The 23,472-nt window shown below is 33.1% G+C and overlaps 1 protein-coding gene across 1 annotated transcript; it reads right to left on the minus strand.

Annotated features, from left to right (window-relative positions):
* Window positions 1-6,105: 6,105 nt before the first annotated feature.
* Window positions 6,106-23,396, minus strand: Amun (protein amun). The gene is made up of 4 exons (XM_086908682.1): window positions 21,976-23,396; window positions 10,918-11,014; window positions 9,925-10,240; window positions 6,106-8,894 (listed from the first exon to the last, which is right to left on the minus strand). The coding sequence occupies exons 1-4, from the start codon at window positions 22,122-22,124 to the stop codon at window positions 8,455-8,457; spliced, it is 1,002 nt and encodes a 333-aa protein (XP_086764808.1). The 5' UTR covers window positions 22,125-23,396; the 3' UTR covers window positions 6,106-8,454.
* Window positions 23,397-23,472: the final 76 nt, after the last annotated feature.

Raw genomic sequence — 23,472 nt, forward strand, 5'->3', positions numbered from 1 at the left:
TCGATCACAGCGGGTTAACCGAGGCCCATCAATTATTTTCACTTAACGATCCATAAGCTATTCCAACTAACAATCACACGTAATGAATTTTCAAGTAGGAATCGACTGATTATTTAGTGCGTCTAGTCTGCGTCGATACCCGAGGGGCCAAGTATCATCGTGGTCGTCAACGCGATCATTATCACCATCGTCGCATAACGATCGTCATTGACACCGAGTGATATCGTCATGGGAGCCAATTAACGACACTCCCAATATATATATATATATATACGCGTATATTTTCCAACGTTTCATCGAAATAACGATCGCGTTTCTTTTCTAATCAACCGTGTATAATTATCTCGTGTATAATAAATTCGACTCGTTTCCCAATTGTAACCCATTGGCTTCCAATCTTCTCAGTGATCATCCACGCTTCTCACCGAGGCAAGAAACTTAATTGCTCCTTTTAGGTCCGATTAATTTCGAATCAATTACCCGTTTGTTTGCGCACCGTTCGTTGCGGCGAGCGGTTAATGGACGTGTAATTACACCGGTGTATCGTGTATTACGTAGCCATTAACGCCAGAATCTAATAAAATCCCTTGAAATTCCTTCTTTTCCGATAAAGAGAATTTGTTAGATCGATATTTCGTTAATCATATTCTCGAAATTTCATACTCGAATTATCGTAATTATTGTAACGTATTGTATTCTCGTATAAATCGATTTCTATCTTGATAAATTATCGTATAAATTCGATTATTATTATGCTCTCTGTTTCTTTCGCTTTTAAAAGAGATTCAAACGTGTACTATACACTTGAGAGTAAAATTTGCGAAAAATAAGTGTTGAAACTAAACTCGTGAAAAAGTTTTATGCATTTGTTTTAACGATCCATGCGTTATCTTTTATAATTAATAGATAGAACAAAATTGAACAAATGGTTATTATACTATTAACTAGATAAATGACGTTTCGTCATATTTAAATTTACTATATATAATATTTCTACAAGCAATTATTACCATTATTCCGTTCTATGGGAAATTAATAAAAACTAAAAACTTGTTTGGAGCCGTGAAAAATAGGAAATGAAAAAGTATCATATCCGCATGGTTTATATTCACGGTTAAATAAAGAAGAAAGATTATTTTTCTTTTTATGTCACGTTCACCTTTATAACGGAGTAAACATAGTAACGGGGAGAAAACACGGACGGTGGACTTTTTTTTTTTTTTTTTTTTTTTTTATTTTATATAAAGAGAAAGGATAAGGGGAGAAGTCGATGTTTTTTTCCTTCACAATTGAACCGGAAAATCGAAGTGATCGATCCCCCTTTTTGCGACGACCAGCTTTTGTTCATTTTCGCGTGCACGCAAGTTGTCGAGCTAATTAACCGCTTCTTCGAGATGAATTTCACGCAAAGATGCTATTCGATCACGAGTTATTTAAATTAATACGAACTCTTTGCGAAATTGGATCGTTTAATACGATTTTCTCCGTCGTATAAATCCCTTCTTCTTCTTCTTCTTCTTTCAAACTTCGTTATTTATCGAAAATAATTATTTTCACAAGCCGTATGAAATTTTTTTCACCCGATATCTCGATTATCAATCTCGTCGAAATCGAACTGTTGGAATAAATTTGCAAGCGTGCGAAACGTGTCTCTCGTGAAATGGAAACGGTTGTGGCTGGTTTCTCGTAGGTGGTACGAAAAACACGAAAACTGAAGAAACGTTTTCAAATAATTTATTTAACCTCGTACTTCGTAATGACATCACGTTACTTTACAATTAATCCAAGAATTACACGTTACTCTAATTTTAAAAGGAAACAAAAAAATTGTTGTGTCGTGATCGGTCGCAGAAGCGCTCTATACAAAGTAGTCGAAATTCTTCGGGCAACGAGGTGTCGGGGGTTTCGGTGGCGAAAGGGTTGAAATTCGAAAATTATCTCGCGCGGCCCTTTTGACGGAAAAACAGTAACCTCCTTCTTTTCCTCTCGAAAAGAGATGCCAAAAATTGGTAGTGATCGCGAATGTAATGAACGATCGCTCGAGATCAATATGCTTTTCTTTTCTTCTTCTTCTTCTTCTTCTTCTTCTTCTTCTTCGATTCTCGTTTCTCGATTCTCGCGAAAAATGAAATTTAAAGCGTGTATCAAAGTTATAGACATTGTATACAGATATGCAATCGATGCGGAGATACCAAAGATGGCAAGGTTTCGAAAGATATTTCTGTAATACGAAAATAAAAAGTACATTAATTAAAACAACGGAACGCGATAATTAAGTACGTACGTACGATATTTCGATTATTTATAGGATTGGTTGACAAGTGTGTGTGTGTGTGTGTGTGTTGAGATTTAATCCCTTATAGAAATAGTGGCACATATTTTTCACTTTTTTTTCTCTTTAATTTACAATATATGTAATTCCAAAAGATACAAAGATACAATCGTATGTGTACATCAATTAATTCTCTCCGATTCGTTTAATCCGTTCGTTTAATTAATAAAGAAAGAAAAAATAATTTATATACTTTCTTAAGACCTCGAGGACGAGAGAGAGACAAAAGATTAATATTATCTTCTTCTTGCCTTCTGTGTAGAAAACAGAAAATATAATCTTCTTATACAGGCAGTTAATACGACTTAATATCTCGTTTATTACTTATAGAAATTTTTCATCAAATTTCTGTAACGACATTCAGACTTCCCTGTTGAAATCCAAATATCTTGTAACGCAGATACATATCTATAGGCAATGTCTGCAAGTTTACACGCTTTCAACCCGATTATTATTCGGATATTCCACGCATCATCTCCGTTCATTACGATCGCTTAATTAGTAACATTAAATGGCAGTTTGTTAAGGTGATCGGATCGATCACCGGATTTTGAACGTTTTTTTTTTTTTTTTTTTTTTTTTTTTTTTTTGAAACCTGAGATATCGTGACGACATCGATCGATCACCAGAGATCACCATGTTTCGTTTTCGTTTGAAAGATATTCAATTTTCGTGTCACGAATTCCTTTGAAAACGAGACAACATTTGTTATTGCATCGATTTTCTTCATTCCTCGAGGTCCACCGAGGCGGATAATCATCTTTGAAAATACTCGAATAAAATCGTCTTTCACGATTAAATATGTTTATCACTCGTCTAGAAAAAGATCTTCGATTTCTTTTTTCCTTAAAACTAATTGAACTTAAAAATATAAATTTTTACGTTAATATAACCACTTAATTATTATTATTATTTTTTCTTTTTAAACAAATTGCCATTCTTTTTCAGAGGAGTATTATATAAGAAGTGTAAAGAAATCAAAAAAAATTAAAATTATCTTAAAATCATCTTTTTTTGGAAGAATGATAGACATATTTGGGCTAACGTAAAAATAAACATTTGGCATAAACGTTTGACAATACGATTCAAAAAAAAAAAAAAAAAAAAAAAAAGAAAAATCTATTAAATATTCCCAATTCAATTTATCGAAACGAATGCAAAGTATAAAGATCGAATTGCTCGAAAATGGATATTTGTCTCTCGCGAAAAATGTCTTGCTGTTCCTTTCGAGAACCCCTCGAGAAATGAATACGTGAGAACACGGATGGAGGAGCCAGGTTCTTTTGTTTCATTTGCGAAATTATATATTTTTTTTTTTTTCTTCTCGTGAATCGTGGCCGAAGAAGATCCGAGATGAAAGCGAGATCAACAGGCGTTCGAGAATCCCTCTTCGAAGGATCTCATCCCTTTTTTTCATTCATTTCGCAGAATTTTTTTTCCTTTCATCGATTATTATTACGCATATCTATCTTTGGGGGCAGGTCAACTTTCGCCAAATCTCGCGTCGTTCGTTCGCTCGTTGAACGAAATTCTGCCGCATGTTTCCAATCGCACGCAATGGAGAAGATCGGATCGTTCTCCATAACGATCTATCAAAGGAGAGAGAAAGAGAAGATTTTGTAACTTCCATAATTCGCTAATTCAAAAAAAAAAAAAAAAGAAAAAAATCATCCTCCAGTCGAATGACGATCGAAAATTTTGCAATTTATCAACGAATTTTTTTTCGTTTGTTCGATCGATTTTAAAATCCTGGCTTGTACAGAATAGATATCTATCCATTTTCTATCTCCATCGAGGGATAAGTAAGATTTGTCCAAATACTTTATCCAATCTTTAGTCGTTCGTTCGTACGTTCGTTGAGGTGGCGCGGTTTCGCAAGTCATTTGAAAATTTTTTCTTTGAAAAAAAAAAAAAAAAAAAAAAAAAACAAAAAAAAAACAAAAAGAAAAAAAAAGATCTACGTGGCGTAAAAAAAGAAGAGATGGATAAATCGATAGATCGCGAGGAGAGCGAGAATGAGAGAAAGAAGAAAAAAAAAAGTTTACATAACACACGCGATACATACGTGAGAAATAGAATGCGTGGAAGGAACGACACAGCTGGTTGTTGTTGCGTAGGACGTGAAAACTTCGTTGCGAGATCATCGCTTCTTTCCTATCTCGATGGATATTTTCGGTCCACGGAAATCAAGACCGAATCTTTCATTTCCGCGATTTTCTCCCGATATATTTCGCGTTCTCTCGTCTTGACCGTGAAAAAGATAAAAAGATAAAAAAAGAAAATAAAGAGAGAAGAGACAGAAAGATAGATGAATGAGAGAGAGAGAGAGAGAGAGAGAGAGAGAGAGAGAGAAAACAACACTGAACAAGAAGAAATCAGTATGGAATGTCTCTATATATAATTACATGCGAGAATAATAATTTAGCAGGCGTATAGAAAAAGAAAGAAAAAAACAAACAACTCCGCTACATTGTATTCCGTTTACGTTTATAAGACAATAAAAACTATACTCGTCGTCATTCGTAATAGTAGTAATAGCAGCAATAATATAATAATGATCGTAATTATAATAATAATAATAATAATAATAATCATAACTGTCATCATCATCATCATCATCATCATCATCGTCTTACTATTATGATCAATCATCGTAGCTCACAAATATGTATACCAATCTCATGTTCATAATCATCATCGATTTAATTACTACAATTACTTCCTAATTATATCGCAAGAAAAAAAAAAAGACAAAAAATATACGTTCACACATATTTCTGTACTCTTTTACACTTCCTTTCTTTTTCTCGTTTGAAAACGTGCGAGATTTCTCGAATTCTCTCTTACATACATACGCGTATATATATATATATATATATATGAATATATAAATATATAAATATATAGAAATACGTGAATATATTTCATATATATCATTATATATTATATATATTTTATATATCTTCTTTCCTTGCCAACGAAACGATTGATACGGAATAAATTAGGCGCTAAATAAATAGAACAGTTCACTACGGTTTTTTTCTCGTTAGTAGGTAGGTTCATCCATACTCGCTGCATTCTCTATTTTTTTTTTTCTTCTTCTTCTTCTTCAATCTTCGTCCTTGACTCTCCTGTTTCTCATTTTATCTCTCGTAGTATACGCAGAATATACGACTTTGCCAGCCGAGATATTAATTTGTAAAATAATGCTCGCGATTCTGTAAAATGGTTCCTCCTGTGTCACTGCTAACGATGGACACACACACGTCATCGATGTGACTATTTTCCTGTTCGCGTTTATCCGTTGTTATTTGCTTCGTTACACGTAGAATATAGAATTTGTATTTTATTTGCATTCCTTTCTCCAAAGGAACGATCCACTTCGAAATAATAATAATAAGAGATAGCAATAATAATAGTAATAATAATAATAATAATCATTATCGATAGTACAATAGAAATTCAAATAGCACGTGTTAAAGGGATGGTTTTTCCCTTTTGATCTTTCTTGCCCTTTCCAATATTTTTTTTTTTTTTTTTCTTTCCGTTTTATTTTCGTGCAGCCGAACGAGTACACAGCTACCATGCCACGGCGTGTTTGTCGTTTAATTAATAGGGTCAGTATTTGAAGTAGTATTTCTGAGGGGGGCCACGCTGTTCTAAATTATAAATATATATTATATAATATATATATATATATTACCCTATATATATTATATAATATACGCATATATTTATATAATATATGTATATTTATAAAATTTGAATGAACGTTCTTGATCAAGCTATAGTAATTTATTTTATTCTTCTGCTTTTCTCTCTCTCTCTCTCCCTCCCTCCCTCTCTCTCTCATTCATTCTATCACTCTTGTAAACGTGTAACACTCATTCCTGAACATTTTCACTTTTTCTCGCTCTCTTTTTCTTTTTCTATATATCTATTTTTATGATATAATATATATATCAGTTTTAATTTCATTTTTATACCTCTATTATCTCGTGCCATCGTCTTTTTTTTGCCCTTTGTTTGTTATTAATATATTTTTTTTCGTTTGTCAACCGCTCAATCATCGTCGTCATCATCATCGACATTCACCCCTTCTCTTCCTCGTTCACGTTTCTTCGCGTCTTCATTTTCCCTCGAATAATTAATAATCCTTAATAATGCAAAAATACTAGTTAAATCCCTGTACATAAAAACCTTGATGTGGTATATGTGTATTCTGGTGTATTCTGTCGTGTTTCGGATGCTATATCACTGCGTTTTGTATGCACGTGTAGTACGGTATTTGCAATAAGTGTGTGTATGTATGTATGTATGTATGTATGTATGTATGTTGCACGTGTGCAGGTCTGTTGCCATCCACTTGCCACATTCGTTCTCGTTTTTTTTTTTTTTTATTCTTGGTGGACTCAAAAAAGCGTTACCTTTATTTGTTTCTAAAGTTTCTTTTTACTTACAAGGTATTTGGTTTACTCCATGCATCACTCTGACATGCAGTTTTTTTTTTCTTGTTAAGATATATAAATTATGGTAATGATTCGGTATTATAATTATAATAATAATTATTATTAATATTAATATTATCAGTGTGTGTTCGGTGTGTGTACCGCCATTTTTTTTTTTTTTTTTTTTAATATTATTATATTTCTTCTTGCTGGTCACGGAATCAGTTACTCGATAACTCTCTCACACCCGATCTTACACGTTCTCTCTCATCTTCTCTCTCTCTCTCTCTCTCTCTCTCTTTTTTAAACCACTCTCTCTTCCCTTCTTATTTCTCTCTCATTCGCTACGCACACCCCACTCACAGTTTTTCAATTTTTTTTCTTTTTTTTTTCCTGTTTTTCTTTTTTTTTTTCTGACAAAAAGAACGAAGAAAAAGTTAAAAACACGCGTCAACATCGTTTCGTATCGCCCTTCGTATTTCGGTGGCCTTCAAAAACGCCGGTATAAATCATGGTAAAAAGGAATGATGACTTGCTGTTTTAATTAAAGACTACGTCGTTTTGCTATCGCGTGATAAGCAGTGAGGAGGGAACGGGTTTTATTCAGAAGGCAGTAACCGTGAGGAATCGTCTCGTTTCGATCGGATGGAAAAAAGAAAAGAGAATTGTATTCCCTAAAAACTACGCCACGCCGCAGAAAAAAGTGAGAAAGCTCCGCCAATTCGAAGTTTCCTCGGAGTCTTAAAGGTGAACGATTCTCCCGTAAAAGAAAGTAACTATTACTATTATCACATTGTATAAAAGTTACGTCAACTGTTGCTTGTAATGCTAATTACAAGTTCATGACCTAAAAAAAAAAAAACTTGGTCACTATTGACCAATGTGAAACGAACGAAAAGAAAAAGAAAGGAGAAAAAAAAAAGGGAAGAAAAAGTAAAAGAAATTAAGAACAAAGAAGGAAATCTTCGAAACATCGGTCGAGCTTTTTACCTCTTTCTTTTTTTTTTCTTTTTTTTTTTTTTCTTTTTTTCTTTCTTTTACCTCCAATTGAGCCCGATGAATCTAAAAACCAGCAAGGTGCTTACACACAACAACTTCCGCTTTCCATCGTATATGCAGTAACACTATTTTACACGAGATCTCGAGGAAAATTTCTACAAACAATAGCAGGAGAGTCTACTAAGATAAGAGCAGAAAGATGTACTGGATTATAAAACATGATGAAAAAGAAAAATCGGTCCCAAAAAGGACGAGTGGGATAATACAAAGAAGAATCTTACAAATTTAATGTGGATAAATAACTTAGGGGGAGGGGGCAGGAGGGAAAAGAGAAAAGATAGAAGAAGAAAAATTAGGAACAAGTACAAATGGGAAGGAGGAAAATAGTGAAAGAGGATGGAGAAAGAGTAGGAAGAGAGAAAGAAAGGAAGCGAGAGAAAGAGAGAGATAGAGAAATAGAAAGAGAGAGAGAGAGAGATCAGGAGCGAAGGAGAATCATCAAAAAACGATCGTGATGGTGCGATGGTAGGCTACAGGTCTACTATCCGCGACCCTGATCGGTGACCCTGGCGGTTTTTAGAAGCGCCTCGCTGCGATCAGCGTTAGATTGGCGGCCGACACGAGGGTGCTGACGTTGTTGCTTGTTGTATTCGTGGCTCCCTGGCTGGCGGTGGGTCACTTCTTACTCTTCTTGGTGGGCGGCTCCTGGACGTCCTGCGAGTCTTCGGTGTCCTCGCTGTCTGTCGGTCGGGGCGTGTTGTTGCTGTCGTCGTTGTCGTTCGTGGCGAGTGAATCGTTTGTATCTTCGCTGGCGACTGCCGCTGTAATCGGCGTAGCTGGTTTATCCATCGAGTCTTCGGTGAAGGACGTGGTCATGCTGTTCTCGTCGATGGCCGCCGGATCAATACTGCCTAGTTCCTTACCGTTCAGTGCCGCTTCCTGATTGCTGTCGTCCGACGGTTCTGTCGCCTCGCCGTTGCTGGGCGGATGGGAATTGCCGTTCTCCGTGGAGCCTGGAATGCCGTCCAACAGCTCTGGCTTCAGCTCGGACGCCACGTAGTGGGTCCACAGAGCGAGCTCCACCCTGTGAGGGCTCCATGTTTTGCCGTTCGACGCTGGAATAATACAAAACGACGAAACCGCGTGTTAAACGTTATCGGATTGCGTTTCGTTAATATATTTTGATCGTTGGAAATATATTCGTTGAATGACGTTCTCGATGTAAACAACAACAACAACATTTTTAAGTTATAAAAATTTTTTTCAATCCTTTCTCCAAATTAATTTGTCGAGGAAATTTATGAAATTCTAAGATACAATGCTCTTTTATAAAACAGATCACCATTTAACTCGTGGAAAAATTATTATTTATGGGATGATTTAATAGAGTTAATTAAGGATGACTTAATATTAATGAATTTCAAAGTTCCAATGGAATTACCTCTTTATTCGATTTCGAGTTATATAATCTGATGTAATTGGTAAACGGAATTGATGTTTCAATATGAATATAGATAGAAGATACTTAAGCTTCATTCAGATTGCTCAAGTTGTTTGAATTCGAATGCAGTAAAATTCTGTTTATTTAAATTCATCGAGATAAACAAATTCAAGTCAAGGTTACAGCTGGAAGATTCTTAGTTTCATTTAAAATTTGGAAAGATAAATCAAAACAAATATCTAAGAAATTTATTTCCTGATTTTATTTCAAATTATGTTAATTTGCTCAAATTTTAATCGAATATAGAGAAGAATTAAGAAAAGAAAAAAAAAAAAAAAAAAAAAGAATTTCAAATTAGAACGAAAAATTGATTTTAATTCAGTGCGAATAATCTGAATGAACTTTTACGCGTGAATCAATGAATAAATTTTAATAATGAAAGAAGAAACTAATATGTAAACTAATATCTTTATAATTATTCAACTTTGATGATTTACATTTGAATAATGTATCTCTTTCATGTAAGAATTACAATTATGTTTATAAGATTTATAAAAAATTTATAATACAATTTACAAGTTTCTTATTAAACATAGCAAAATAATAGATTGCGAAACAAAAGTTGTAATTGTAAACTCATAAGATAATTCTGTTCAATGATTGGTTGACAGTGACTGAGTAAACATATTAACAGAAACACTTACTTTGTTTGTTCAGCCTCTCCACGGTATTTTGAATGTGCTGAACAAAATTGAGGTACTCCTTGGTGGTATAATCGATGCCCTCGATTTCCGGTATTGCCATCAGACATTCGTCCGCCATGAAGGGTGCATTCTCTGGTGATGCTGCTGCTAATAGAGCCGATGCCATCGTGGTGCCCACTCCTTTTAAATTCGAGAGGGCAGTAATGGCTTGTTCGAGGTTTGGAAGTTTTTTGAACGCCTTTTTCGTTTCCGCCATCACAGCGCGAGGTGTGTTCACTTTTACTAAATAGGACAGTTGAGGATAAAACTTCCCACGCTGAAAATAATAAAAGAAGAATTTGACGTTAGAAAAATTGTTAACTCAACTTGAAAGGGAAATATAAAAGTAAATTGATAATTTAATATTTTAGAAAGAGAAGAGAAAAGAAAGAGAAAATTAATTCTTTGTATTATATAATTGCAAGTTTAATTTAATATAATATTATTTTTTTTTCTTTTGTTATCGATATTTTTCTCATTTTGTTACGACGGCCAATTAAGAACGATCAGAATTTCAAAATTTATTGTAACAAAAGCAGAAAGAGAATTAAGATAAGTTGGAAATCGGTCCATTATGCACAATGTACGTGCGCTGTTTAAACAAACTTTGAAACTTCTAAAACTTCAATTGACTTTAGTGAAAGTTAACTTAAGTCTAATTCACATTTTAGCTAAGAATAATCACGAATTTGGCGTATCGTGCTATCTTTAACAAGTTACGTGCGATCGAAGAAATTGAAAAATTTGTTTCAACTACGAGTAATATTTTATATTCGATTTTACACTTTTACAAAATTATGTAATAAATTCTAATTATCATCCAGGATACGATTTATCTTACGGATCTCGATGAATGAATTTATTTCGCAGAAATCAAAAGAAAAATAAAAAGAAAAAAAGAAAACGAACAAACAAATACAGAGTGCAATATTGATTAAATAAAAATTCACTCACTATTTGCTTCCATTTCATCGTTTGCACCAGTTCCTCGTGATTGAGGTGCGCGTCCTTGCCGCGCGACTTGATCTTCTTTGGAAGCTCATTCTGGTACCTGGGAACAAAAAACGTCATCGGGTGATCAGTGGATGGAATGATCAGTGGATAAAACGTCAGGATGTATGCAAGATCACGGTTACAGGGGCTCGATTACATAACACGTTCGCGAGCGTGGAATCGCGGAATACTGATTAAAAATGCGGCCGCAAGAAGCGGTTTTCCACCTACTGACGCTCACGTGGGCTGGCAGACAACTGGCGTTGGAACACGAGCCAAATCGAGGACGCGTTCTCCGCATTGGATTTCCCGATATCCTGTCAAACTTCTTCCTCTATTTTATTACATCCCTGTATTTTTCCTTCCATCATAAAAAGTTTCTAATTTTTCTAGTTTTTTGTTTCAACCGTGTAAACGATGCAATTTAATTTTCTTTTTCATCGTGTAATTAACATTATATCAATAAACCGTGTATTTCTTCTTAATGAAATGAACACGTTTATTAAATATTAAATATAAATATTTAGAAGGTATTTTTCTCCATTCATAAATATGCGCGCGATGAAATTTAAATGAAGATTAAATGAAGATTACGATATTCGATGAATTAATACGAGTTATTGCGCGCGAAGAAAATATTTTCAACAAAGAAGACTTTTATATCCTTTTTGCATATATTTTCAATCGAAACATATAATATATCTCTAATATTTCAAATCTACGACCTTCATTTTCATTCTTGACAATCTTAATTTAATAATCGTCTAACGTGTTCACCGACCACGTGCACAAATCAATATCCGTTAAAACTGAGATTTTAATTAAAAACATTAAAAACCCTTCATATTAAATAATTGAAACATAAAATATTGGTAATCTTTCAGAGGGCGTTCAATATCAATTTTCAATAACAAAAGCCAAAATTTTAATTCAAAAATATTATCGATATTGCATAAAATATTTAAAAATTATATTTAAAAATATTGATCCAATTAATTGACACTTATTTATATTATATTATATACAATAACAATAATAATAATAATATAAAAAATTATTATTCAAAATAACGTCATAATCCTTTACGAATACTAAGTTAAAAAATATACCTACGTTCAAATTACATTCCTTCGTTTATCAAGAAATCAATATATACGATACATTTAAACGAATAAACATCTAAAATCACCGAAGATCATCAACAATTCTCTATGAAATTGAATAATTCCAAACTGTGAAAACAACCTCTCTTCCCCCTCTATCTCTTTTATTTCCTCTTACTTTTTCCTTTTTTTTTTTCTTTTCTTTTTTTTTTTTTTTTTTTTAAGAATCTGGTTTCGTTTAGCGGCAAACGTCCCGGTTCAGGTAACGTTTCCTCTTTTTCCCACCAACTCTTTCTTCGTCCCCATTATTCGGGTCATCGACACCGGGACAAGTTCTCTGTTCTTCGGAGGCTGCATCCGTGAACACGGCCGTGCAACGAGTGGGACAGAGAGAGAGAGGGGGTGGCAGCACTCTCTCGCGTGGTTTTATTGTAGGGTACTTTCGGAGGTCGGCTGAGATCAGCTGTTTGGCTGAACGGCTAAACTTAGTTACGGATAGTTTGTATTTCATTCATATAATGCGACAACTTGAACGCGTGTTTCTTTGAATTATACTGGCTACTGGATTCTGGTTATTACTGGACTCTCGTCTTTTTTCAAACAGAGCACGTGGAAAGCTTGGATGGGGTTGGTAATTAGCGTGATACACCGTTGATCGAAATGGTTATTAGGGATCGATTTACACGTTAATCGTGCGTGATATTATTTGGATAAATTTTGCGGTCTGTTTGATTCGTACATATTTGTTTATTTGTTTATTTATAACGGATATAAATAAACGATTACAATACGTATGTCGAAATGTGTATTATAAATTGGAAGAAATACCTTTCGTTTTTTTTTTTTTTTTTTTTTTTTATATATTGAATTGAATTGTTGGAATTAAGAGATTGGATATATATTACTTTGAATAATGGACAAGAAGATGATGAATAAATTATGATCGTTTCGTATTGGGAGAATTAATCCTTATTTGTTGAATAAGCTGAACTTTTATTTATTCGAAATTAATGAAATTAGAACGAATAGGGGACGAATTGAAATTGAAAACAAATTAAACAAATTAATAACTCTACATTTTTATCTATATAAATTCATTTTAATTGTTTCGAATTCTTTTTTCACGTTTATTAAAATTTCTATTTAATTGTCCAATAAAATATTTAAACTAATTTTTAAAAGATTCTCTTCAATAATAACTCGGATATTAATAAATGAAATCTTTTCTTCAATGGACTCGAGCATATTATGGAGGATTAATCGATCTTTCGATATTCAATACTTTCAAATATTTAATAAATTCGTTATTTTTAGATCAACTTTGAAAAACGAATTTTAATTTTTAATCAAATAAAGTCCATTATTAAAGATCATTATAAAATAAATAAATTTCAGTTTTTACGTTGTTTGTAATATTACTAATATAATTATTAATATTTATTCATATAAAGGAAGAACGATGGAATGGTGGTACGATTAGGATTTTTGGTTTGCGGTGAAACTTGGACGATAATGAACCGTATTATCGTCCAAGGAAATAGTAGATTTAGTTTGTCTCGCAGCCAAAAGTAATTTCTCAAATTAGAATTTAATAACGTTTTACAGTTTTCCTTTTTTATTATTATTATTATTATTTTCTTTTAGCAATAAAACGAAAATAAAGATAGAAAGAATCTTTTTTCAAGAAAAATAAATTTTATTCGATAATCAAATAATAATTCACAGAAATGAAAAATTAGAAAATGGCAAGTTTTAGTTGTGAAATATTCTTTATATACTTGAACGGATATGTTACAAGAAATTTGGTTAACTTTTGTATAAACTTTTGTAATTCAAAGGAGCAATAAATGAAAAAATTTGTATAAAATATTTTTTCATATTTTTTTTCTCTTATTTAATTTTATACCCATCCCATTGATATATTATTATTTTTTTTTATCTTCAATTATTATTTCACTCCCATTATCAGTATTACGTTTCTTACTGTGTTTATTATATTAAATAAATAAATAAGTAAATAAAAAAAAGTTGATAAAAATAAAAGGTTTCTACGATTTTCTCGGGGGTGAAAAAAAAAAAAAGAAAGAGGATATTGGATTGGTTCTCTTCTGGCTTCGATCGGATAGGTATAGGCAAAGAAGCCCTAAAAATGAGTTACAGCCACTTGATTCTCGTCAATCGTTGAATTAATATTAAACATGGACGTTTGAGATCGTGGGGCAAAATCTCACATATCTTTCCATAGATGAAGATATTTAATAAAAAAAAAAAGAAAAAAAGAAAAAACACGAAACAAGTATTCATTAATTTCAAGTTTGATCATTAATTAGTTTGAACCGATTTACTAATACATTCGAGAGAAGTGCAAAAAACCTTACAAGCTCGTGATACGTAAATATTACATTGATTGATATGATTATGATTATAATATTTTTTTTTTAGAAAAAATTATTATCGCATAAATTCATTTACGAAGAAAAAAAATATATATTCTTTACTCACCGTAGTAATTTCAAATAATTTACAAAACGATTTATTTGTAATAATTATTATTTGCCATCATTCATTTGATTGTATCGAATCAGATTATACTATTTTTTTTATCACCTTTTATAATATATTTTTATATCTTCATATTTTTCATAAAAAAAATCCATTTTTTTTTTTATCTCTGAACAGAAAGAAAACAAATCTCGCAAAGGATCACTAAGGATCAAGTGATCCGGATTAAAACATCCCTACCTGTAACATTATTCAACGTTGATTATCGAGAGGCAAAAAATAACTCGTAAATTTTCTATATTTTTCAACGTTTCGCCGTATCTGTTACATAAATTCCAAGAATTTCCGATCGATTTACAAGTTTTCTTCTCTTGTAATCGGAATAAAACTCATAAAGTTTCCAAAATTTTTCATCGATTCTCTCTCTCTCTCTCTCTCTCTCTCTCTCTCTCTCTCTCTCTCTCTCTCTCTCCCCCCTCTCTCTCTCTCCCCCTCCCTCTTTCTCTCTCTCTATTACAATCAGAAATCCCAAGGAACTCCAAGGAATCCCAAAGGAATCATTATTATATTAAATAGTTGAGTAGAATTAGTAGAAAGTCGAAAAAACGAAAAAAAAAAGAAAGAAAGAAAGAAAGAAAGAAAAAGAAAGAAAAAAATGAAACAATTGGCCGAGTGGCGTAACGGTTTATTTCTTTTGGTGTACACGGTTCTTTTGAGCCATAGCTCGAAACCTTTTCAGGACAGAGGCTCGCGCAACCATTTTGAGAGGCTCTCGCGCGCCACGCAACGCAGTGCTGGGTCTCCCCGCTAAAACAACCTTGACACAATCGCTGTGTGCTTTAAAACTGGCGAGGAGGAGGATTGTGCCTCGCGAGAACTCTACAACAAGCCTTATTTTTCTACCTTTGCTTTTACGACGATCCTCCGCCTTCTTCTTTTATTCTCCTTAAACCTTCTTCCACGCACACCTGTAATCCGCGAATATTTCGCGAATTCCAAGGGAACCAGTCCGTAAACCAGACGTCCACGGGACCATTCTTTCTACGCGGGCCATTTTCACCGTGTTTTGAAACACGCTTCGTTGCCCAATGGTCACCGCCACCAATCGTTCTTCTCATAGTATGGATTATATACTGTCTATGGAATTTATATTTTAAGAAAAATTTTTAATTTGAAGATTGTTTAAGATTTATTTTTATATTTGAGAATATTAAAAAGAATATAAATTTAATATCGTTGACCATTTCCGAGGATATAAAAAGGATTCAACTTTTTCATTGTGATTTTTAGTAGATTTTTTTAAAAAGTGGCATCTTTTTATTTTCGTCGTTTAACATTTTTTGTTTCTTCAATCTTATTTATTATGCATAAATGATTATGAAATTAGATATTAACACAGATATTTATAATTTTGTGAATAATATCCTGAAAAGTAATAAAAATGTCAGGATATTTTTAAAAACGTTAAACGTCTTTGTAATTAAATTTCCATAATCTACAACTGAAAGCTGGATATAAAAAAACATAGGAAATAGATTTAAAAAAACAATTTTTTTAATCACCAAAATATTTTTATTATAATAATTTATGTATTTATGCTTTATTCTAATAAAAAGAGAATTTTATATTATTAAAAAAAAAAAAAAACAATAATTTAGTCTCATCCGTGACCAATTTTCAATTGTACCATAATTCTGTTGAAATCCTCTATCGACTTATAAAACTTCTATAAGATATAACATTTCCAAAACCACGAATAAAATAAGAAACATAGGTCGAGAACGAGTTTGAGAACCGGCGAGATGGCTTTAAGTTCACGACGGAACGAGGTGTCCAAACTGTCGAAACTCGTCTGTTCCCACACGTTTCACGGTTGACGAAATCAACAGATCCGTAGAAACGCTGAATTGAAGACGACGAAAGACACGGCGATCGGTTTATCGAGATCGAAGACACGAATAAAATCAAGCAAAATGATGACCAAATGGACGATACAGTCGACATTCGATCGCGAGCCGTTTGACCCGAATATTTTCATCGCTTTAACGAATTGGTGAATCAGCGAAAAGTGTTTCTACGAACCGACGCCGAGTGTGTATATCACTTAACGGGAAAATCCAATGATACAAGAAAATATACGAGGATTGTAGTCATGATCGTTTTGCATATGTTTTCTCGATCGACTTCGAAGGAGAATTTCTCCTCCTTCGTTCTCCACCTGAGTATCCTGTTGCCCTCGGGTTTCTTTAAACTGCAAACCGGAAAAACGTAATTTGACCGTGGCAAAAACTTGCGGTCTCACCGGCTTGCGAACGCTGTTTTCCACCAGGGTTATTGAAATAAAGAAATCCCATTCGGGCAATTGTTTATTTTAAATTTGTATTTTGTATAAAATTTGTATTTTATTTGATTTCATTCGCTGTCACTTTATTTTAAATAATTTTATCGAAGTAATAATATATTTCAAAGATAAATTATTTTAATATTTGTTATTTTATTTGATATTTAAATATTTATGTAATTTATTTATGTAATATTATGTTTCGCGTATTTTTTATCGATTTTCTTTTAGAATTATTATAATTTTAAAATTAATTTTAAAAAAATCAAAGAATTTAAATGACAAAGAATAAAATTTAAATGATGAAAACTATCAAAAATTAATCACATCATTTTTTTATTTACATAAAAAAAAATTAAAAATCAGAATAATATATTGATTTAAAATAAAACTTTCATTGTATTGAACAAAAGCATCAAAATAAACAAACTCATATTTTTGTTTATATTCAAAATTTTTGCTTTAGATATTTTATTATCTCAATTACTCGATTATCATTGATCGTAATTAATTCAAAAAGTCAAGTATTATATACTTTTGATTCTCAACAGATATCAATAGATAACTGAAAGAGTTTTTGATCATATATTTCATCTTTTTTTCTAATTTTTATTCACTATTTTATACGATAAAGACTATTAATACTAATTTATCATGAAAATATAGAAGATAAAATATAATTTAATCTTTTCACTGCCACGAATTTGCTCATTATATGAGGCCAATGTCTATATTCCAACATATGAGATATGTTTATATCTCAATTCTATATTTCACTATAAACGTGCAAATTGAACAAATTAATTTTAATATAAGTTTACTATGAATCTTTCATGTCGATTGACAACAAATCTTTTTACACATAACCCTTTCATATATATATCGCTTTTGATATGAGAATATTTATTGAGTGACTATACTGACTATATATTTCTTTAGTCAGTTAAACGCTTAATGTTGAATATAGTGATTTTTTATAGTGATTTTTTATGTAAATATAATAAATTTGATGATGAATGTCTATAATTATCCTTAATATATAAATATGTTTAATATAAATGATAATATTATATGCTTATAGTCATCTTTAATAAAAGTTAATCTATTATAGTCAATGAATCAATGATATCAATTGTGGATATATAGAAAATTATTTACTTCTGAAAATTTTCACATTCATACTATTATTGAATATTTTTAAAAGAATTCTTGTCCTAGCATCTTTATCTGAATCTAAAATACCAGGAAAAATCCAAAAGCACTGACAGATATGCGGTTGGTATTCAGTTTGCTAGTCACAAAGGCAAAGCGTGTCCGCAATCCTTGTAAGTTTATCCTCTTAAGAAGCTACTTGCGGTATACTTTTATACGAGGCTCGGTCGGTACAAAAGAAAAGAGTATCAATGAAGAGAAAGCCGACTTTTAAAGATACAACTGTCTTCGACATGCATCGTTCGGGGTTATTTGCCACGAAGCACACGTGGTGTTGCGCAACTGCTCCTCACTGTGTGTTAGAAAAACAAACGATGGAAAGAGAAATAATCGACGAAACACAAAAGAGACCGTTTGAAAAATTTGTTGATCAAGTGTTACACTTATATGCGGCATTATTGAGTTCATAAGAATAATAAACAAAATGAAATGAACTATAAAGATAGATATAATTGAGTATAAAGTATTATTTAGATAAAGTTTAAATATTATTCAGAATATCTATTATTATTGCAATTCTAAGAAAAATTTAAAGAAATTATAATTATTTAATTGTGAAAAATAAACTTTTCAATAAATTTTATCTGTTACTATATTCAAATATTATTTGAATATATTTGAAAATATTAAATAAACTTAAAAAGTAAGTATTCGATTATTAAAAAAAATATTTCAATGTTAAAAATGTGAAATCCACTCGATATCAAAATTCCATTGAAAATTTCAATTCCTCAGCATTCGATAAGTAACCACGTTGCACTTTTTTCCAAATATATCCCAATAATTCTCCAAATTCCACGATAATTTCTCACTGACACAGAATTCTTTATATTCACCTTCTAACGTCTCGACATGATTCAAAGAAGTCTGAGACACTGCGTAACGATGACGAGGCATCGATGGATGCCGTAGAAAAGTAGCCTTGACGTAAACAACTTTACCAGGAATGAAAACAACGGTACTCCCCTCTCTCCAACCGGAAGAAAGAACTAGCTTGCAACTAATGTCCGTTACCGAATCTGTCGTCATTTCCGATAGATTATTAATAAAAATAGAAATTTGTTTAAAAAAAATGTAAAATATATTTTTATGTATATGCAATGATGAAATAATGATATTAATAAACGATTCAATATAATCATTCATCAATAACTATCCATATCCGTCAACTTCGATTGGAACTTGAAATCTCAATAGATTTTTTGTCTCATTCTTTTCAAACGAATATGCGATTCTCTGAATCTGACAATTAAATATTATCGTGATAATATAATGTCGTAATATTTAATTGATGCAAATATATTTTTTAAGATAGATCTGAAACTACTAGACTGTAATAAAGTTCACAAAAACTGCGAAATATTTACATGTCTAATTTTAGCTATTTTTTTTTCTAAGTTTATTAATAATCTTTACAGGTATTTTCATCAGATTCAAAAGATTTCCAGTACTATTATTATTTTCAATGATTGATAATATTTATCAATAATTTTATATATTAACTATTAACGCCGATTTTTGAAATGAAAAAAAAAAAAAAACACGTATCCTGCATATTATAAAAGAGACTTTTAAAAGATAGGGAATTCATGATAATCAAAGTCATGATAAAACGATTCAACGACTAGTGGCAAAGGAGACGCTGAAAAGCGGAGTATAGAGGATAAGAGTTTGATCTATGCAGAATTAACAAAAACAAAGGAAAGTGGGGATAGAAAGACGACCATCGTCGAACGAAGAATGAATAATTAAACGGCGGAACGCGATGATCGTGGATGGCAAAGATTCCATTATTATTACCCGATTCCGGTCGTAGTCTCGTAGGAAAGACTAAAAAGCCGTAACGTGGAATTTAACGAGTCTCGAACCTGCCTTCAATTAATTAAGCCAGACGTGACGCCAGTGGAATTGAAGCTCGTGCCGTGAAAACTCGTTGTCGCGAACGCTCGTCAACGGGAACTGTCCCGATTCAAGCATTCGCACCGAATTTTGGTGAATTTAACGGCATCAGTCTACAGTTCAACCGATGAAGAACCAGGCAAATCGGATTCTCCTTGATAAATCCTCGTTTTTATCGTCTCCACGTTCTAAATTCCGCGCATCGGTCTTGATAAACGAGCTTTATCCAACGTCTTGTCTTTGGTAATTTGTATAACGAGAGGAGATTGATTCTTAAGGGACTGTCGCTTTGTAAGTCGAGTCGCTAATTTCTTATAATAAATAAAATATTCGAAAAGTTCGGCTCGAAAACTTTAATTATTTTAAATATCAATTAATCAAGAAAGCAAAATTAATCCTCAAAAATTGATACTTTACACAATTCTTGAAATTTTAAAATTGACTTTAAAGTTTAAGAGACGTTAAACTATAATAGAAAAGTATATATGTTTATAAACACGGCATAAATGTAGATCTGAAAGATATACATATCTGTAACAAAATTCTCTAGACGAATGGTGATTTTAAAACAATAAGAAACAAAAAATATACTATTATCGTTTTTTACCGCACCTTTTGAATATTTTTTGAATCACATAACTTTAACCTTGAATTATCTTCGTTGAATATATGATAACAAATTAGAATATGTTTGTTGTGCACAATTAACCTTTATGTTTGTACAATATATATATATATATATATATATATATATATATATGTATAACCTCAGTTTATATGAAATCAGGACGCGAATGAATAAAATAAAACAAATTATTACTAATAATAGTGACACAACTTTGCTTCCTCTATAATTTATAGTACTCAATTATGTTAAAAAAAAGTTTTTTTGTTTTTCAAAATATTATATTTATAATATATCTATCAAATACGATACAACAATATAAGTGGAAGTAAATATACGATCATTGATTATGCTTTCGCTTTCAATCTCACTTGTCATAAAAAAAGCAACAAAACTGTTTTGTTGATAAATTAACTATTTATATTTTAATATAATTTGTAATAATAGTAATATAGACATTACATAAATAGATGTGTCGTGAATTTTTAGATATTTGAAACTTTTAATAACTTTATTTAGAAAAAAAAAAACAATGTGCATCAACTAGTCGTTAAAAAAAAAAGGAATTGCGAAAACAAGAGTGGAGAAAGGTTTGTTAATCATGTCCGAGTCAAGGTAGTTGTGTGACGCCGTGAAAGCGACGCCGGCGAGTCGCCTCTTTCACTGGCATCGTTGCCAGTGCGACGGTCGCTAGAAAATCCATTTAATATTAACAAAAATATAGAAAAATATCTATATTGTATTTTATCATATATTATCAAACTTTTCCACTAGTTTTTTTTTTAAACATTATTATACAAACAACACTAGAAGCAATGTTAATTCACAATCGTAATGGCAACGTTGAAACTTCCTCGATGAGGTGGCATAAAATTCTCACGAAAATTCCTTGATCAATATCGCAAAAGATTAAATAATTAATTAATATTAAATTTTTTAACTACAATTAAAACGGTCGAAGACTTTATATTGTGTATGAGTGTAACTGAATATAAAAAAAATGTAATTGATTTGAATCACCACGTGACAAAACGAGTCCTTTCTACGAATACTATAAAAATGAGACAACTATTGGTCACATCTTTTGAAGCCGCCGCTCTTCGCGATCGTCGTTGATCATGCCAATAGGAGAGAGTAAATATACTATCTGGAATTGTAGCTAGTCTCATGAGGGGGCCATACGGGTACACACACAACATGCGGTATGTGGTAGCAACTGGCGCGCCACGGGTTCATTGTCCCGTGTGTGCCCGTGGTGGAAGCCCCTCGTTGAAAAGGAGGGCCCGTGTATCGGGCGTAATATGTCGACGAAATATCGGACATCATAGGGAACTTACCAGTTATCCAACTTGATCAGCTCCTCGGGTTTTTTCGTCTTATGATCAGCCTTAAGTCTGAGGGCCTGCGGATAAAGCTTCAGGACGTGTTCGAACTGACTCGCTGTGCCCTCCGCGAAGAAAGTTGCTGTGTCTTTCACGGAAGCCATTGTGATAACTGAGCTTCGACGAACGGCCGTTGGGGCGCAGCACTAACGCCTATGTGCACTATACACGTCTTTGTCGCTCCCTTTCAAGAGTCTCTATCCTCTTTCTTCTTCTCCTTCCTCTTCTATCTTCGTCCAGCGATGTCTCACTTTCTTTCCTTCTCCCTCTCTCACTTCTCCGTGCACCCCTCTCCGCGCGTGCCACGGGAGAGGACCGACCACGCGAGAAATCCTATTTTACCCTCTGACTCGTTCGAATTCTCTCGGTTTCACCGGCGGCGGTGATACGCGACACACGCGTGGGACGCGTTCACGATCGGCGCACACACAGTTGATCGGTGAGAAAGAAAATATCGACGATAGCACGAGTATAAAGCGGACTTCACTACCAGTCTCTTTCTATCTCTTTCTCCTTCTGGCTGTTTTTCGATTTCCTTGAAATATATTTCTTCACGTTTCCAGGATGATGTTCTAGCTTGATACTAGTCACAATATATTATACGTACAGAGATGTTTACACGGAACGTGATGTGTTGCAGAGCTACGAGGTCTCGTGCGTACACTCTCGTAAGGGAAAATCACCGTAGCTGCACGCCGAGAACTCGCCTTCGGACCTCGTTCGACTGTCCCGGGTGGGGAGCGCGACTCGACGTCGCCAATAGGGAGCAGCACTGCTCGGCGTGTTTCTGATTTCTCTCTTTTCCCCTTAATACCTCTCTCTCTTTCTCCGTCACGTCCTTCCACCTCTTTTCCACCACCCTTATTATTTGTACAGAAAATTTCAACCGTTGCGTGCGGGCACGCATGCACGAGGATCAACGATACGGGATAACGATAAATAATAGGATCAACTTCTATAAAAGTAATATTACAATTTTATTCTTTTAAATACGACAATAAAGGAAACGTGAAAGATACGCGGCAATCGGAACGCAAAGAACCTCCTTTCTCCTCTCAAGTCTCTGTCGAGCACTTGAGAGCACCCGGGTTTCCCTCGGCGCCAGATCCTTCTTTTTTTTCCCTCGCTCTCTCAGAGAGCTTCGTACGAATACATGCGGTTTCCCCGCCGGATGTCCGCGAAGTATAGACTGTCTCCCCCACCTCTTAGTACTCTTCGTACTCACACATCTACAGTAGAACTCTCGGAATACACACGGCTTCTAGCGTACTTCAATCGTCCGCGCGACTATACACGCGAGTTCTTCCGTAAGGGTACGTACCCCCTTTTCGCTCTATTTACTCACGATTGTTTTTGATTCTCGTATTTGCCAGGACTTGCTGTATGGACGGTTCTCATATAATTGTTTATATACCTTCGAGTCAAGCAGGAAAATTTCACGCTGAAGCGTCG

Source organism: Apis florea, unplaced genomic scaffold (assembly GCF_048593485.1).
Source record: "Apis florea isolate Af1SG1 unplaced genomic scaffold, ASM4859348v1 contig_3081_pilon, whole genome shotgun sequence".
In the NCBI taxonomy this organism is placed as follows: Eukaryota; Metazoa; Arthropoda; class Insecta; order Hymenoptera; family Apidae; genus Apis; species Apis florea.